The following is a 19,347-nucleotide window of genomic DNA, read 5'->3' as shown; positions in this document are numbered from 1 at the left end:
GTCCCGCAACTGTGCTTGTGCTTCTTCCCCATTGATGTATTTCTGCGCATGGCTCATCAATGCGACTAGGGTCTGCAGAGGGTTTTTTGAGATGGAGAAGTTGAATGGTGAGGGGCGGAGGTCGTGTTGAATAGTGGTGACGGCCACAGACTAATTTAGGTTCTGGACCTATAGTGCTTCCTTGTTGAATCTCGCCAGGTAGTCTCTGAGAGATTATGTCTTCCTCTGTCGTACCTGCATAAGGTTGGCCGAGGTCTTCCAGTGCTTCTGGCTCGCCGTGAATTGTGCACGGAATTGGGTTTCCAATTGTTCCCACGACGCTATGGAGCGTGGAGGCAGAGAGGAATACCAAGTTAGGGTTGAACCTGTAAGGGTGGCAACTAGGGCTTTGCACATCAAGCCCTCAGAGGATCCGTGCAACATCATTTGAACCTTCAGTGCCTCAATGTGGTCAGTAGAATTAGTATTCCTATCATACTTGTCGAGCTGGGGTGCCCGCCACCCCATGGGAGGCACCTCGTCCACGATCTCCTGGGTGAACGGTGGTTCCTTAGCGGTTGGTGCAGCTGCGCTACGCAGGCTGATCTATAGCCAGTGCCGTGCTTCTCTAGCCTTGGTTGCGCACCAACTCTTCCAAGCATTGTCAAATGTCTCAAATTTTTGCGTCTCTGTTATCTAGGACTGCGGTACGCATGGCTTTCTCCTTCTTGGGCCGTGCGGAGCGGTCTTTCACTGAGCTGGACTCCGCGACGGAGACCACGCGAGGTGGCACCTCCTGCCGAGCCTCTCTTTGGCGGGGATTCGCGTGGTTTGGTGCATCCTGTTGCGGTTATCGGGCTCGCGAGAGCATGCCATGGAGGCAGACCTCCTTGCTATGTCTTGCTTCTCATGGTCGGACCACACTCCCCCCCTTTCTAGTCAACGAGTTTTGGGGTCCTCGGGATGAGGATCGTCCTGCGTGTGTGTTGGGGCGTGAGGGGGGACGGCCCGGTTGGGTGGTGCCGTGGATCCTAGTGTCTGCATCATCTCGAAGATTTTATCGACTTTCTCTTGCATTGCTCGGAACTACACAGGATCAACCGCGGCTAGAGGTTATGGAGTTTCTTGATGCGGAGGGCTGTGACGCCGAGATTCCCGAGATGGGGATCGGCCTGTTGATCGTTCAAACTGATTCTTGGACATTTTGATTGCTTTCTTGATTGTGCGGTGAGGACGGAAAAATTTTTGGGAAAGGCTTTTTGTGTATTTCTCACAGATCGCGCCAATCTAATGTTGCTCAATCTGAGGTGGAGCACGAAATAAGGAGAGCTACCAAATAGTCCTTGCCAATAAGGCGGTGTCGAGATACAAGGACGAGGCCGCACTTCAAGACCTGTGATCAAGAAAGAAGAAGTCAGAGACCCGAGGAGTGATTCCCGAGTTGGCACTCTGATGCTCGAGTCAATAGAAGGTGGTGGATGCTCGGGTGACAGTATGAATGTCAGAAGTTGGAATCCCTTACCTTGAGTGAGGAGTCTCTTTATAGCCAAAGATCCATGCCCTGGTCGGATTGGGTTTACAGGGTTGTCGGGATGAGGTTTACCGCCAAGGTCCTCAGGCTAGAGTCATATTCCCCAACGGAGTTGTCTTCCCTTCTCCTCTTATTTGTAATTATATTTATCCGTGTGATGTATAGCTGACATGGCTTCTCCTCTTATCTGCAATTGTATTTATTCACATAATGTGTAACTGACAGAGAATAGAGAATAAGATTGGGGGCCACAGTAGTAGCGTAGCTTCGCCAAGCTATGCCGTTATGGGCAAGCTATGGTGTCATGGTTGGGCTGATCAGGCAAAATGGCCACGTGCCTTTCATGACCAGCTCAACCATGACCCGCCGATCCAAGTATGAGATCATGCATGGGGATCTTTCTGTCTAAACTCTGAACAATATTTTATTTATCACACATATCAACGCATCGTAGCATGAAACGTCCACCTCGTCGCTCATACTTCACAGTTCACACTTGATTTTTATATTATTCTTATCGAGAAAAGAACAAAATTAAAAGGAAGAAAAAAAGTACATGAAAGGCTGGCTGGGACCAGTTGGGCTGACCAAGTTGGTGCTTCTCCACTCCACAGTCCTAAAAGAGTCCGCTGTCTCCATGTGACCTGCCTTATCTCTCCCCATGCAATTTATTTATCTCTTCTTTCTTACTTTATTTCTCTACATTGGACTTTGGAGACAAAGTTAGCCCCTCGTACCAAAACGTAGATATGAAAGGGAAAATAAAAAGTCATTAAACAACTAGTTAGTAGGGCCCCATATCTTTGGTGTCATCTCTGGTCTTTTCCTTTCAGTCTTTCACACATAATTCTAAAGCAAATTGCCATTAATCCATATTTCTTACTCGTAGAACGTACACATGCTTGTCTCCTCTCATAGTATCTATTTCACAAAGTCTAATCTGATCTTCAATTTCAAATAATGATCACTTTTAATTCTTCGTGAACATTATTTCTTTTTCTGTTTTTCAAATGGAACTTGCAAGTATTATGTATTTCTGGGAAATATTGCATTTTCCCAAAATGTTTATGGCTCCCATGAAGTGGGAAAATGATGGGAAATGTTTAGGAAACATTAGGTTTATATTTCTTTTCAAAAGGAAAAGAAATCATGATTGTTAACCGAAATTGCTTTAAGTTTTTTCACATACTCTTTGTTCTATCATTCCCACCTGTTTCCACTGGTCGTCTGTACTGGGTTGCATGATACGGATGTTTTCTTTGAAACTTCATATGATTACCTTCTGGCCGATTTTCCTGATTTCCGTTAGCCCACTATTTTTTCGCTGAAGTTTGGAAGTTCCATACGAAATTTCACTTAAAAATTTTAGAATATTATAAACATATTAATAAAATAATTAAATTTAATTAAGAAATCAAGCTTTTGAAAAAAATCGTTACAGACCAATGAACTTAAATAGGCAAAATGTTTTTGAAATCAAAACTTTTCTGTGCAAGGTAGCATCTATGCTTTGTTTTTTAGGAATTTGATTTTGATTTCAACTTAAATTTAGTATGTATTAACAGTGTTTTGGAGCCATCGTTGATATAGATGATCGGACTATTCAGTCTAAGAATCATCCAAACAATTGGTTTTGTTTTCACTCTTAATCTAGTCTTTGGCCAAAAATCATTGACTTGGTCAATAATCTATTGACCTGGGTGATTAAATCGTCAATCTATTTAATTCAAATAATGATTTTTGGTCATTTTTAATTTTTATTTTTTATTTTTTAAATTAGAATAAACTATATATTCAAAATAACGAATAATCAAACCGCTAACCTGAAAACCAGTAAACCAGTAGCCAAACCGGTTTCAGTTAGGGATCGGTTTTTAAAACCTTGTGTGTTAATTATAAATGATGGCGACATAGGCAACACTGTTATAGTCAAAAGAATCTAAATAACGGAAAAGTGAGAGAAAGTCGAGGAGTGAGGACCGCGGTTCTCTCCAACTTCTACTTTGTCCATTACAATTAAGGCGTAGATTGCGGGCTATTTTGTCGAACACCCCAAGACTCAAATTTGCGAAGAATGCAACATTCAGTGTAAAACCTTGTATACAGTATTTCTTGAACACACTATTGCCTATTGGGCCCAAGTGTCGAATACAACAGTTAGAATGTATTCACTCAACTATGCATATTCCAGGGGCAACCATGCTTATATATTTAGCTAGCGATATTTTGTTAATTTAATGAATTAATACCTGTTTGTCAAACCTCATCTTCTCATGCTTTCCACCTAGTTACCCACCCACAGATTTAATTATTTAAAGGGCTCTAAACCTATTAAGTTGATGGGCAAATTCGAGATTGATTTGAATGAAAACCCACTTAGCAGTTGGGTCCACTAGTTTATTCATTTGCTTGAATGTAATTTATTGCAGCTTAATTCTTCTTTACTTCACCCCAAAACTTTATCTCTTACAACCGTCGATTTGAGTTGATCCTAATTCCTAACTACAGCTAGCTCATAAATTATTTGGAAGCTTGGAGAACCCATTTGGCAATTGCCAATACTGACCCAATAGGCTACACGTAATTGAGGCCTCTGAAGTCAGAATTCGGCTCAACCCATTGGCTGATCATGCACAATTCCAAGAGGAGGCTTCGTTTTTAAGAAATGGGAAAAGCTGCTGAGAAGTAAATAGGAGATGACTCAGACCATGTGCTGTTTTTCTACCTCCTTAATGGTGGCTAACGCAGATCCACAACTGATTTACATATCACAGAGACAGACACAGAGAGAGATCAATTAAACAAAACCTACTACAGCCGGATAGGGACTTTTCATTAAGGATATACATGTAACATTTACATAGTCGCTCATCACTAGGGACTTGCATATATTTTGCGTCATTAACACAAAGGGAAACCAAAACTACACCAAAAGCGTACAAAGAAAAGCTTAGGCACTCAAAAGGGACCCTTCATTCATGGCTATGGCTTATGCGTAACAGTCGTAGATGCATACTGGTTAACCAACGCTAACGCATTACTGGTAACCTGTGCGACGTTGACGATCTTCCCTCTTATGGCCATCTTCACATGTCCATCCATGCCGCGGCCCGCAAACCCATCCATACAAGTGTTCTCGTCGGTGAGTGCAGCGCTCACCCAGGTCTGCACGTTGCTCATGTGCCACATGAAATCCTGACTGCTACCTCGACTGATCTGCCCCAGCTCCTGAATGGATCGGCTGAGGCGGTCCACACTGTTGCCCATGGTGTCGACGCAATCCTTCACAGCTTGGTATTGTCTGCCCTTCAATCCATGCATTCTGGTCATCTTCGACACGAACACCTTGGTGGATTTGGCCCTGTCCAAGCTCACTTTCAGGGCAGTTTGGGCTAGTTGGCGAGGGCTCTGTTGAATCGCATTGGCGTACACGGCGAGACTCTCGACGCACACCGTGGGGTACCGAGTGGCGCCACAAGAGGTCTTGATGAAGTCTGTAGAGCTGGATGACTCGACCATGCCGGCCGCGCAGAGGACTGAAAGCAGCAGGAGCAAGGAAAAGCTAATGCGCGCCATATGTTTGAAGAGTAGTTTAAGAGATGGGACTGGACTGGGTTGAGATCGAAGTTGAGAAGTTGAGATGAGAGGAGTGAGAGATGGAGGGTGGGAGTTGGGTTTATATAGAGATGTTCTCACTTCTCAGAAGGTGGGTCACATTCTCACATGTCTGTGCATAAAAGCAGAGCTTTGACAACCATAAGACGTATGGCAATATGGGTTATTAATTTTCTGGAATTTAATTAAAAAAAGAAGTATAAAATTCTAGAAAACAATATTTGTGATCTTATTGTATAATTAACGATAATTTAATTAGCCTTGGTACCGACAGTGTATAAATGAAGATTAAGGAGTTGGATCCTTTGTTTGGTAACCAGCCGACTGGATTGTCACAAGAAAATAACATTTCTTTTGCTTTGAGATAAAAAAAAATAAATAAATGCTTGAATAAAAATCACTTTGACCCAAAACACAGAAATTGCTTTAACTGAAAACATGGTTGATCTGAGGAAGCGTTGAAATCTGGAGAAAATTTTAGTCCCACTCCCACGTGTTGAATAAAAAATTATTTTGCTATTTTGCTTTTGCTTGGGCGTTCAACTAATTAAGCAAGCAAAATCCAAATGCGTCCCAAGTTTTTGAGATTTGCTTGCCCAAAAGCAAATTAATAATAACAATAACAAATTGCTTTGGCTAATCGATATCTTACTGCTGTTATATTATGGGGGACTCCGTTTCTAAATGACAAGTCAGAAGGAAATGGTTTTTTTTTTTTTTTGATAAAACCGAAAAATGCTACACAAGATGGGGTAGAACGTCCCCACAAGTCACCCTTACATAAGTCCAAGAAAATAAAATTATGATTAAAATGTGCTTGATTAGCAATCTAATCGGCTGCTTGATTCGCTTCTCTGACATGTTTATAACTCATTTTATACTTAAGTTATGTTTGGTTTGAAGGAAACGGTAGGGAAAAGAAGGGAAAGGCAAGGAAATTTAAACAAGATTTGTAAAGATTTCTTTATCTTTTCTTATTTTTTCCTTCAAAGTTCAAACCAAACACAGCCTTAAGGTCTATAATCCTCTTGCAATCCTGGATAATGATCTTGAGGTTCCAAGGGGAAAAGAACGGTTCTTCAGAAATGACTAATTTCAAATCACCTTCCACGATGACTTTTGATCCTTCAAAGTTGACAGCCAAGTTATGGGCCTTCCAAGCCATCCAAGCCTTTGCATTGTTGATGGTAGACACACCCAAAGACTAATCCTTAAAATCAATAATCTCCCCTTAACTGTTTCTGGCCACTGCAACTACTGGATACATACCATTGTTAAGCCTTGAGGCATCAAATTTAAAAAGGGAAATTGTCAAAAACTCACCATGAGTTTTCAGCATTTCTCTCAAACTCATCACAACTGTTCAAAATGTCTAAAACTCATTGTCACTAACTTGACGTTAAAGAGACTAATGATTGTTAATATATTACCATTTAAACCTTCATAGAAAAATATAAAATACATACATATATAAAATATATACATATATTTTAATATTTAAACATGAAAAAAAAGGAAAAGTTCAAAAATAATTTCAAATATAAAATACATAAAAACACTGAAATTGCAAAAAAATATAAAAAATTATAGAAATTGCACATAAAATAAAAAACTATTTTCAATTTATAGAAATTAAAAAACAAAATCAAAAAATAAATTATAGAAAAAAACACCAAAAATTATAGAAAAACACAGAAATTGCAAATAAATAACATAAAATACAAGAAATTTATAGTGTAGAAAATAGAAAAATGTAAAAAAACAGAAATTATAACAAAACACTAAAAATGTAAAAGAAAACAAATGGAAAATTGGAAAATGAAAAAGACCCTTTTCCTCTAACTCATTATTCAAGGGAGATTTGGTCATAAAAATTGTTATTTATACTAATGTAAATACGTCTGTTAAAAAATATTAACAATGTACTAATGGAATGTGAGTTTTAGAAAATAAAAACTTAATGATATCATGAGTTTTATGTTTTGAAAAATTGTAGTGAGTTTTAGAGAAATGCTAAAAACTGATGGTAAATTTCAAACAATTTCCCATTTTAAAATTAATCTTGGTCTCTCCCTCCTCAAGCGGACTCCATCTCACATTTCTCAATGTTTTCCGTTATAGCCTCGATTTGGCTTCTCAATCACAACTCGATACTCTCTTGAATGCATTTAGAGCTCTTTCAATAATTTTTTGGGGGTCCAACTTATCTGAAAATATTTTATTATTTTTATTCTTCAAAATGTACGAAATAAAATAATTTCGTTGGGAATGGATTCCGTAATTGGATCGGAACTCGCTGAAAGAGCCCACCAGTTTGACTAACTAATCAATTAACAGTTGAAATTGTAGCTTTGCTGGAGCAGAGTCGGCATCTCTCCACTTGAGTATTCAAATTGTAGCTTTGCCAATGCCTTTTTGGTCCTGTCGGCTCCGCCACCGGCCTAACAATAGTTTTTCCACATGAAGCACGTATGATGCCAGTAATCCACATGGCTTCACGCAATACAAGTTGAACTAGAATCCAATGTGGGTCCATTCCACACTTTTTTGGACAGCCTTGCTATTTGTATACAAGTCCACCAAAAATGGGTATGTCTCTACTTTGGTCTTGGGAGCCTTCCATACTGACTTCCATTTAACCCGACCCGACCTGATGTAATCCTATAAGTCCGAACCCGACCATTGAGTGGCCCCTTTGATTCTAAACTTCTAGTTCTAGCCAGTTGATGAGCATTTACTGCTTATTAGTTTGATGGTTTATGATGATGTGATCGATCAAATGCTATTTTTTCATTTTTTTTTCAGTATTATAACCTTGGGTTGTGTTTGGATAACCGGAACGTGCAGATCAAATTATCCAATTCAAGTCACATTATTTTATTTCCAGGAGCTTTATCTCATCTCCTGTATATATAAAAATGGGCCCATGGTCCATGGGACATGGATCAAGATAAGAAAGGAGAGACACCTACCACGCTTCCTATAATATAAGTATGCATGGACTACTTGGATAATAAGGTTAGTTTCCCAATTCCCACTTCCATTTCCTATTGCAGACCATTTTGTATCCCAACGATCCAAACAAAGCCTTACCAGATCTAGATAAGATTATAAAACCAATTGAATGGTAGGTGTACCATGCATCAGGTAGGTCATAGGCGTACCATATGTACCGGGCAGCATACAATAATATATGCAATGTACATATTTGGTCCCTGACTTGGTTTGGATCATCAGACCATTAAAGTTGTCACCACATTGACCCATCTTCGTTCGTGGGTTGAGTGATCAGACTAGCCCATAGGCCCCACACAATCAGTTGAAATGGATCGGGTTCTATACGGGTCAGATTAATAAACATGTCTTCATGCCCATGATCTTTATCCTTTTTATCTGTACTTGCATGTAAGAGTGTCAATTGGATGGGATTTGGTCTAATCCATTATATATGGATTAGGTCCAATCCAGTTCAACCCAATAAATACTTTAGACCAATCTAATTCAATGTTTGGACCATTCGATTCGTTCAAATTAGTTTTAATTTGGATTAATTCCAGGTCAAATCCAGTTCATTTGCATCTGTATTCTTATCTTTTATTAAAATACAGAATATCAGTTTAATCCAACCCAATCGAATATAAATCATTACGATAGATTAAGTCCAATTCAATATGTTTTATTGATTCATCCAAATTGATTTTGATTTGGATGAATCTAATCAAAACCAATCCGTTGATACCCCTATTTGTATGCAGCAGCAGTAGTACTTGAGCTTAAACTAATTTAATATATATTAATATGATGTTCGGTCTCTCTCACTAGTTTTTTATATAGTTGTTGTTACGCCTTGATTGAAGGCTGATGTTAAATAAATCAAATAAAATACAGATTACTGTGCCAACATAAGCCCTGGAATCAAGGTCGAGAGGACGAGGGAAATTGAATAAGCAAACAAAATGAATCGCAAATCGCAGAGAAAGAGACTTCAATTGGAGGCTGGTGGGGATTCAATTTGAATTGTAAAAACTATAAAGCAAATTGTGGCTTCAAATCACAGAGGTCCCTCGGTCTCAACTGTGTCTTACCCTTACCAACATGAAACCAGAGCACATCCTCTTTTTATATATATCGTTATTTCCAGCTTGATTTGGCCGCCTAATTAAGTAAGAATGGATCATGAATCTCCAGTGCTCAAACTGGGTTGTCAAGATGAGACAAATATCTTTCTTCCACCTTTGCTGCCTAACAAGTAAGAACTATATATTTACCTAACGCATTATCTCTCTCTCTGGTATCTTGACTTATCTTAAGACCCAATATAGCAACATATAAATTCGTCCATTAACCAATTTACCCCCACTAAAATAATGGCAAACGAACGAGGCTAAGAGATATATCAAGATACACTTTATATATGGCCTGTTGTTAGAGTTCAATGGATGTAATTTTTCTTTGTTGTTTCTTGGGTGTGGAGCGAGACAGGCTAAGTCTTTTCCAACAATCCTTTCTTTTTCTTTTTTTCCTTCGACAAAGACATAGATGTATATCTTAATTCTTAGGGACTAATGGTATTCTTATTATTAATCATTATCTAAGATAGCCTTATCTAGAGGTATAGGGTCAGCTACATGAATCATGTTTCGCCATTCAGTTCTGTCTAGTGCATGTCCACCAATACCGTTCTAATTAATATTTATAAATTTAAGTCATGTTTCTTTGACCATTCCGTTTTTAATGAATACACACTGAAGGAAATATAATTAACTATTAAAATTTAAATCAGATACAATTATTATAATCAAATAATTGTGGTCTAATGTGGTTATTTTGTTAGCTTACAAGTTGGGCATGTCAATAAATATGAATTCATGAGGGAAAACATAGAAATTAATGAGATGAGTTAATTATTTAGAAATTAATAAAAAAGGATTTGAAATTAAGAAAATTAAAACAAACATAATATAAAAAATATATATATTCGTCTGGCTAGAGAAGAATCACGTTACAAAACACATGGCTCACGTAAAGGGGGTGGGTCATATACCACCTCGAGTGGATTGGATTGGATGATTTGTGGTCATCCGACGATTTGTTGAATCTCGGTCCATCCTGCACATGTGATTCCTCCTCTTAAGTCTTTATAAGTCATATTCATGAATGTGAAAACAATATTGCATGCTGATCTTCGATCAGAAGCTGTCCCTCTTAGCTTCTGGGTTCGGTTTCTGCCTCGTGGTAATGTGTGATCTAATTAACGCCCTAAATCCCTAATAATTCGCATGGTTGTTTAAATGCCAACTGAAATAAAATGTTTTATATTGACAGGAAAAAAAAAAGAAAAAAAGAATCATTTTATTTCTATTTCTGTTTCTGCTTCATTATTATCAGCAATATTCAGCATTGGAACCCACAATGTTGAAGCCTCGTTATGTGTTCAAAAAAATTAATTGTCGAAGCCTTGAAAGGATCCATCTCTTCTCTTTCTTTTCCTTTTTAAAATTTGATACTCCTGCAACGTGCAATTCACAATGAAATGATTCAGAAAAAGGACTTTTTTTTTTTAATTTTAACTTTGACCTTGATAATTGATATGAGATTTTCTTAATTTCTTTGGTCAAAATTAGGATTTTAATTTGTTTATGGAATCAAAAAAAAATATCAAGAAAAAATCAAATAATGGAAGATTCAAGATTGATTCTTAGTTAGGGGTAATCATGGGCCGACCTGGGACCAGGTGGGGCTTGGCCCAATTTTGGGCCTATGTTACCAAATACATTATATTTGTTAGAAATGTCAAAAGAGGTGTAATTAATTTACCCATCTACAAATAAAGTGGTTCTCACGGAAGGACCACAAAGACATGAACCATTTGAGCCAATCCGCAATTAACACATGGCATATTTATCTCAATCCATGGGCACTTTCTTCATATACAACTGTATATATAACATAATCAGTGCCATCATAAAGCCTATAATAATGGCTAGTGGGTACCATTCCATTCTTTGGGTTGGCTTCTCTTTTTTTCCATCAAACCACTGCCAACCAAAATTAAATCTATGTCAATATTATCATTAAAATTGGGAATGAGGTCTAGTTTCTATATTTTTCTTGATTAAAATATCTCTATTTTTGAATTTGGTCCATTTTTGTTATGAAGATAAAAAATATAATTTAAACTAGTACTTTTATTAAATTTATTCTGTTTTTCTCATTAAGTCTTATATTTAAGGTATTAAATTTTATTCTCTCTTATTAAATTTTATATTTAAGATATATCAAATAAATGAAATTTGTAGACTTTTTATTAACTAAAGCACCCATAGTTATGAATTTAGTCCCTCTCTAACTATAAGGGTAGAAAATGTAATTTAAAGAACTATTGCTTTTCACTTCATTCAATTCTTTCTATTAAATGTTAACTCTTATTGTCTCTCCTTAATACTTTATTTGAGGTATTTTTGTTTCTCACCAATCAATTTTACTAATTAAATCTATATTTAATAGTTTTAATAATATAAAACATTTGTGTTGAAAATCAACATGAAAACTAAATTGTCATTCCATTCGGATGGTAAGTAAGCAGTTCATCCATTTGCATTACAATGAGTCATCCAATGGTCTCAAAATTAAATAATAAAATTTTAAAAATAAATAAATTATAAAATATTATAATTTTTTATGAAAAATTTAGGCATATTATATATTTATCATATTAAACAAAAATAAGTATAATAAATAAGAAGTAATTTTATTGATAATGAAAATGAAATACAAAACTTGAAACTGACCTAGAAATGAAACCATTTTGCTATTCAAGTGGTTGATCAATTGTTCAACATTTTAGTTCAAATGGATCAACCAATGATGTAATAATTAAATAACAAAAATTTAGAAAAGATAAAGACACAAATAATTGTTAAAAATATAGAAATTTTGTAGAAAACTTTTAGATTCATCTCTAATAAATTTATTCATAATATTAAATAAAAATAAGTGTGATAAATAAGTATTATTATGATGAAAATAGAATAAAAAATTAAACTTGAAAATAAAACTGTTTTTCAACCTTATTAAGTGAACTTAACATGAGCCCAAATTGACCCCAACTCACAATTTTAGACAGACTGACTTGAACTTTTGTCCTCAAGCTGGGCCTAAGCCTAGGCCCAAAAGTTTGGACTTTTCAATTATTCAGGTTTGGCCTAGGAGTAGCCCTTGGGCAATCCAAGCCCTGCTTGACTATATACATATATAAAAACATATTTACATATATGCATACATAAATACATATGTTTATATTTCTAACCGAAAAAAAACACATATATTTATGTCAAATTTTACCAATGGAATTGATTGATAAACTCGGTTCAAGAATTTGGAATCGCATAAAATGCAACAAATTATAAAACCAAATAAGCCTGTTAGTTCAGCATTAAGCAAACACATTATCAATGCAAAATTACTCTACACTGCTTGCCAAGTCTATGTTGCAACCAAATGCCTTACAGAGAGTATTTGATGCTCATTCTGCCTAAAACACCACTATTCAATACATACATGGATGATCTGTTGATTCTTTTCTGTCCTATGAGTATGTAAATTGTCATATCATCATTAATGCAATCGAAACTCTGAAGCTAGCAGCTTCATATCAATCATTCAATACACTTCAATGCCCGAAGGATAAACCCCAGTCTTGCATAGCCTATCATCTATGACCACGTTTTGCATATAGACCTCTGAGAATTCACTCCTCCTTTTAACTTGAATGACCTTAACTTATAGGATCAAAATATATGCAGAAGCCAGATTGCCTTGTCTAGCTTCAGAAAAGCCTGATAAAAGGATGACCTAGGATGCTTTCCACCTATATTACATAATTCAACGACCCATTTTACAAAAATGGAATCTAGGGTTTAGCCCAGAATATCTAAGGGATCCATTGTCCTTAAGTCCAGAAAAACGGATGGAAGAAACCCTCTTTAGAAATTAAAAGAAGTCCTCTTTCTAAAATAATGCCTAGGCCTGATACATCCAAGGTTTGGGGTTGATACATCTTTGAACAATTGGTACTTGGAGGCTTGAAAGCCTTGAATAGCCCATACATCTTCGAACAAAATGTGAGTTAAAAAACCTTGAACTTTGAACAAGATGGATGCTAGATCCATTGGCTTTATCATGGAGAACATGCAATTATGCAGATGTGATCTTGTACCTCCATAGGGTTGCCAAGCGATTATTGTTATTTGGCAAAAGACTTGTACATTGATCATTTGTATTACATATTAAAAAGCAATCCATCTAGCTATCGTTTATGATTGATTGAACCAATCAACCAGTATCGTAGAAGTAAGAACCAAGTGGGGGTTTGATTGATTAAAGCTCTTCTAGTATTATGTTTTCAAATTGTTTTCTTTTTTGGCAGCATAGAATTTTCTAAGTATAGAACATATGCTGCTGAAATGATATTAGAAAAGAAAAGACATGATATTGGAAGGGCTTTAACCAATTTTCAAGTTATTGATAAAGGGTTATTTAAACACAATAGTTGCTCAATGGATCATGAAACCAATAATAACATTCCACGCCAATAATAAAATGGATAGGACTCACAATCATTTAACTTCTCAGTTTTCACTATGGTGCCATGTATTTTATTGCTGGAGTTGAGTGTTATCATTGTTCCACAGCCGGCCATCATGTTCAACTAATCTAAGTTCCAAGTTTGATGTCTTTTTGGTATCAATATTCAAATCCTAAAATATAGGTATAAATGCACTTTTTTTTTTGCTGGTAGGGATAAATGCATATTGATACATTGTACTTTAGGCTCAGTTTGGAAGGAGTACAAATATAAATGTGTATCGTATAAAACTTTGTATTATTTTATATGTATTTATATTATATATATTTGTATTTATATTCTTTTTAAAACTGAGCCTTAGGGATAGTCTCACTCTAGTACCCGAATTTGAAAAACATGTCACTTTAGTACTTGAACTGTTAACCGATGTTAGATGACATGTAAAGGGATAAAAACGCCTTTCATTTTTTTAAAAAACATATTTTTTATCGCCAAAATAACCACTTACAAAGAACTCATTGCCATCTCCACACCTCCCTCTCTCTCTCTCTCTCTAAAAGAAACAGTTCTGGGGTCCGGTTCTCGAGTCGAATGGTCTGATCGTCCGGTCTGAACGAACGACCCATTCTGACAAAAAATAAAAATTTAAAAAAAATAAAAAAAAAACAATCAAAAACCATTTTCAAGTCAAACAGTTCAATGGTTTAACCTCCCAGGTCAATGGCTTGCTTACCAAATCAACAGTTTTTAGCTAAATAATGGTTTAGGAATAAAACGAAACCAGTCTAATTTTTCCAATCCGACCGGCCGGTCTGGTCCAATTTTGAAAACATTGCTTTTCCGTTCTCTATAAAGACGACTTTCATCATTCTTCAATGATTACAGATTTTAAAATATTTGTGTTCCGTTGGGAGGTTGAGTATTGAGACGTAGCCACCGATTTTGATGACGATAAGGGGGTATTGGCATCAAATGAAATGCTTTATATTGTAACTGAACTGGTCGAGAGCTCTTTGTGTTCAACAAATGAGTAACATTTCCAATATTTTTTTTCCCTAAGTCTATGTTTGGTTTGAAGAAAAATATAGAAAAAGAAAGGGAAAAATAGGAAAACCTATATAAGATTTGTAAAGGTTTTCCTACCTTTCCTTTCCTTTTCCAACTTTTTCTTTCAAATCAAACATGGCCTAAAAGGCTATCGATGCTCATATGATTTATCCTAATGTAGAGCTATAAAACGGGTCTAGCTAGGCCAAGGGTTTTGGCCCACAGCCTGTGCGAGCTCGTACCGGAAGGGATCACAGCCCAGTCCAACCTGACCTGACATATCATTTAATGATTTCATTATAGCATTTTTTCAATTCTGTTTAATCATTTTATATATTTATTGCATGAAGTGATTGTTCATATGGAATAAAATTTTGAAATGGTTTTTTTCAAATTGTTGTTGCAATCATTAAATTTATCATTTTTTCTTTAATTTTTTATTATTTCTTTATATTTTTTGAATTTTTTATTTTTTATAGTGAAAACAAAAAATAAAGAAAATGAAATAATACGGGCCGATACTTCCTAATGCCCATGGGCTATGGGCCCAAGCTCGTGCCGTGCTGGCATGGCTTGATATAGTAGTCGTGTTAGGCCGACATGACCCGCTACCCACATTACACCTCTATCTCAATGCTCGATATCATGTACGCAATCTACTGCATGGGCCATGGAGATAAGCAAAACATCTTTGTTAGATCCCAAATATATGATGGAAGATGGGATTATTCAAGGGTTCTCGAGGTTCATAGCACCAACGGAGAGTTTTCCACATCCATATGTCTATCAAGGATCTAAGGCCCCGTTTGGTTCATAGGAATAGGGGTCTAGAACCGGAAATTGTTTGGTTGGGCGTAATCGGAATCCCATTCCCATTTCTGTTGGAATGGCATACCCCCATTTGAGGGAATGGTCATTCCCTACCCCTCCCTTGGGAATGAAATCTCATTTCTGTTGATTCCAATTTTCATTCTCATTCATGTCTGAACCAAACAAACTATGGAAATAAATCATTCCGATTCCGATTCCAAAGGATTTCGACTCTGATTCCAATTCCGACTACGAACCAAATGGACCCTAAGTTCCTAGAAGAACAAAGGATCTATGGGTTTGGCCTTCAAGGATGATGGATTCAGGTGAAAAATGAATAGGGTTCGGCTTAAAGATTTAGGGTCCATTTGATTTAGAGCAAGAATCGGGATCGAAATCCCTCAGAATTGGAATAGGAATGGTCTATTCCCATTGTCTGTTTGGTCCAAACAGGAATGGGAGTGAAAATTGAAATCAGCAGGAATGGGATTTCATTCCCAAGGGAGGGACAGGGAATGGTCTTTCCCTCAAATGGGGGAATGCCATTCCAACAGGAATGGGAATGGGTCGGATTCCAATTCCGTCCAACCAAAGAGTTGGAATTAGAATAGCCCATTCTGATTCCAATTCCAAACCCCTATTCCTACGAACTAGGGGTGCAAATGGATTGGCTCATGATCCGATTCGACCCTATTTGGTTGAATTTGGATCAGATCGAACCGGATAATATGATCCGATCAGAAATTGGATTGGATTCGGATCACTCCTATCCAATCCGAGAAGATCCAATCCAATATATGTTATATATTTATAAATATAAATATATATAATACATGTATATGTTATTTATTTATTTATAAATATATTATTTGTATTGTATTTTTATAAATTTGTTATATTATTTATTTTTTATAAAAACATGTATATATATGATGAAAATAATTAAAAAATACTTGTATTTTTTCTTTATTCAAATTGGTATGTTTTATTTTTCTTTTAATAATTTATTAATTTTTAAAGAAAACAAGTCAAATCAAATCATATTCGAAGATCCAACTTACTGATAGGATTCAAATTCAAATCGAGGCCTATCAAATCCGATCAGATCTTCAAACTGGATCTGATCCGATATGAACAATGTCGGATCATATTCAAATATACCTTGATTCAAATCAAATCCGATCCATTAATCTATTTACATCCCTACTGAGAAACAAACAGGAGCCTTAGAATTGCTGAAAAGTTGGAAAGTATTATGTGATTTTGACTCTCAAATTTTTGTCAAGACCGATAGCTACGTCTCTTTCCCAATGAGTATTTTAACATTAAAAAGCAACCAAATGACATAACTAGGAGGGGTGCAACTTGGGCGAACTTAGTCTCAGATTTTACATGATAACACGGGCTGGGCTTAGACTTTTGGTCATTGGGTTGGGTTCGGGCTCAATAATTCAAGCTTTTCTATTTTTGGGTTGGGGCCAGACGTAGCCCTTAAGTAGTCTTAACTCAGCCTGAGCCCTTACACATTCATACATATATCATATATACATACATTAGGGGCGGATAAAGTGCGTCCTTGTCCCCCCAAAAGTTGAACTAAAATGTTAAAAGATCATTCTTTTAAAAAATCTATAATAGATCCAAATTTCCTACAAAGCTTACCTCTTCTTCTCCCACCTCATTTTTTTTGTTTAACTCCCCCCCCCCTAGAAAATTCCTGGCTTCGCCATTGTATACATATGTATATATGTAAATATTTGCATACTTACATATATACATACATATTTGTGTGCATACATACATACATACATACATACATACATACATACATACATACATACATACATACATACATACATACATACATATATTATATATATTTGCATAAATGTATAAATACATGTATAATTTTTGAACAAGTTCATTGACCAACCCAAATGCATCAAATTACAATCCAAGTTGGGCTTATGTTGAAAAGATCAAGATTGACGTGTGGCTTGGTCCAAGCTTGGGCCTTAAGCCCAAATTTTAGGGTTGGGCCTGAATTGACAATAAACCCAGCCCAACCCACCCAACTTGCACCCCTAGTCATAACCCATAACAATTACCTAGGGATGCAAACGGATCGGACACTATTCATAACCCTAATTCAAATCTGATCCGACACTATTCATGTTGGATCTGATCCAATCTGAAGATTCTATCAGATCTAATAGGACTCGATTTGAATTCAAATCCTATCGGTAAGTCGAATCTGATCCAATCCGACTTGTTTTATTTAAAAATTAATAAATTATTAAAAAAATAAAATATACTGATTTAAATAAAGTAAAAACAAAAAATACTTCATCATATATATACATGTTTTTTTGTAAAAAATAAATAATATAACAAAATTAAAAAAATATAATATAAAAATATATTTTATAAATAAATAACATATATATGTTTATATTTATATATATAATATATTGATTGGATCAGATAGGAGTGATCCCAATCCGATCCGATTTTTTATTGGATCCTATTATCTGATTTGGTCTAAAGATCCGAACAAAAATGATCCAAATTCAACCAAATAAGATAAAATCTCAGATAAGATCGGATTATGATCCTATTCATTTGCACCCCTACAATTACCTTTGGGCTCTGCATTATGTATCATATAATAATCTTTGATAATGTGGCTTCGGTGAGGAGACATAAAGAAATAGACCATATAAAAATATAACAGTCCATTAAAGGAAAAACGAAATAAATTGTGTATACTCTTGGAGTGATGTCTACTCACTACCCAGATCATGGTGGAGATTTCTAACCATGTCACTTTAGTTGAGTTGATCCAAAACCAAGCTCTAAAGACTCGATAAAACTAGCCAAAACAAAAGCTACTTGGTAAGGCTTCAAGCTGAGGTTGATCCAAATCTTACCTAACGCGGTAGAGAAACAATGGTATGAGAAGGAAAATGAGTTATGAGGTATGAGAAGGAAAATGAGTTTATTGCTTAGTCTTGTCCTCTTTATCGGATCAATTTCTTGCAAGCTGCCCATATGTTACACTTACACACGGACACACCTACACTTGTGTTATGGTGGGGTCAATGGAAGTGGGAATAACTTTATTTTCATTCTGATTCGTCGTGGCGGTAAAGAGATTGGCTTCAGTGCAAGGCCCGTTCGAACAGTCTTTACAGCCTTACACTGGGAATATCTAAGTACCTATATACTTTACTTCATTAGGAGATATTTCCAATGCAACGCGATAAAAGCTATTCGAACGAGAAGCGCTAAACAAAATATTAACAAATTTGATTAGATAAGGGAGGGGAATATGAGTTAGATCTACTCCTCACATAGCGCTCTTTACAGCGGCCTCACAGCATATCAGTATGTATCAGCCACACATGGAAACATATCCCATACTTTATGTCATTATTCTTGAGAGATATTCCCAAGACAAATTGCATGTTGTGAATTGTGAGGTCAGTGTGAGGAGTATTTTGTGAAGAACAGATCCTTATTCATAGAGTCCCTATTTATTCTTTGAGTTCAAATCAGCCCCCACAACGTCCCACAATATATCCCCGCCATGTATTTAGAACATCTTTCGATGATGCCTCATCATTTCTGATACTATCATCGGGAGATGTTCCCAATATACGGTGGGGATGTGGTGTGGGACGTTGTGGGGGGCTGATTTGAACTCCTATTCCTTATGGAGCACTCCTCACACGAGAAGTGGAAATTTCTAACCCAACACGTTGAACCCGCCTAACCT

General features: G+C 36.2%; 1 protein-coding gene across 1 annotated transcript; it reads right to left on the bottom strand.

The window, feature by feature from the left end:
- Window positions 1-4,307: 4,307 nt before the first annotated feature.
- LOC104598596 (21 kDa protein-like) lies at window positions 4,308-5,174 on the bottom strand. Its single transcript, XM_010260737.2, has one exon. The coding sequence runs from the start codon at window positions 5,084-5,086 to the stop codon at window positions 4,493-4,495; it is 594 nt and encodes a 197-aa protein (XP_010259039.1). The 5' UTR covers window positions 5,087-5,174; the 3' UTR covers window positions 4,308-4,492.
- Between the last annotated feature and the right edge of the window lie 14,173 nt (window positions 5,175-19,347).

This window comes from Nelumbo nucifera, chromosome 6 (assembly GCF_055504915.1).
Source record: "Nelumbo nucifera cultivar China Antique chromosome 6, China Antique-T2T, whole genome shotgun sequence".
In the NCBI taxonomy this organism is placed as follows: domain Eukaryota; kingdom Viridiplantae; phylum Streptophyta; class Magnoliopsida; order Proteales; family Nelumbonaceae; genus Nelumbo; species Nelumbo nucifera.
Note: the sequence above shows the minus strand (reverse complement) of the source record. Positions and strands in the feature narration are given on the sequence as shown.

What these genes read in the sequence shown, in the direction of transcription:
- LOC104598596 (XM_010260737.2), bottom strand. Translation starts at nt 5,086, where the DNA reads ATGGCGCGCATTAGCTTTTCCTTGCTCCTGCTGCTTTCAGTCCTCTGC.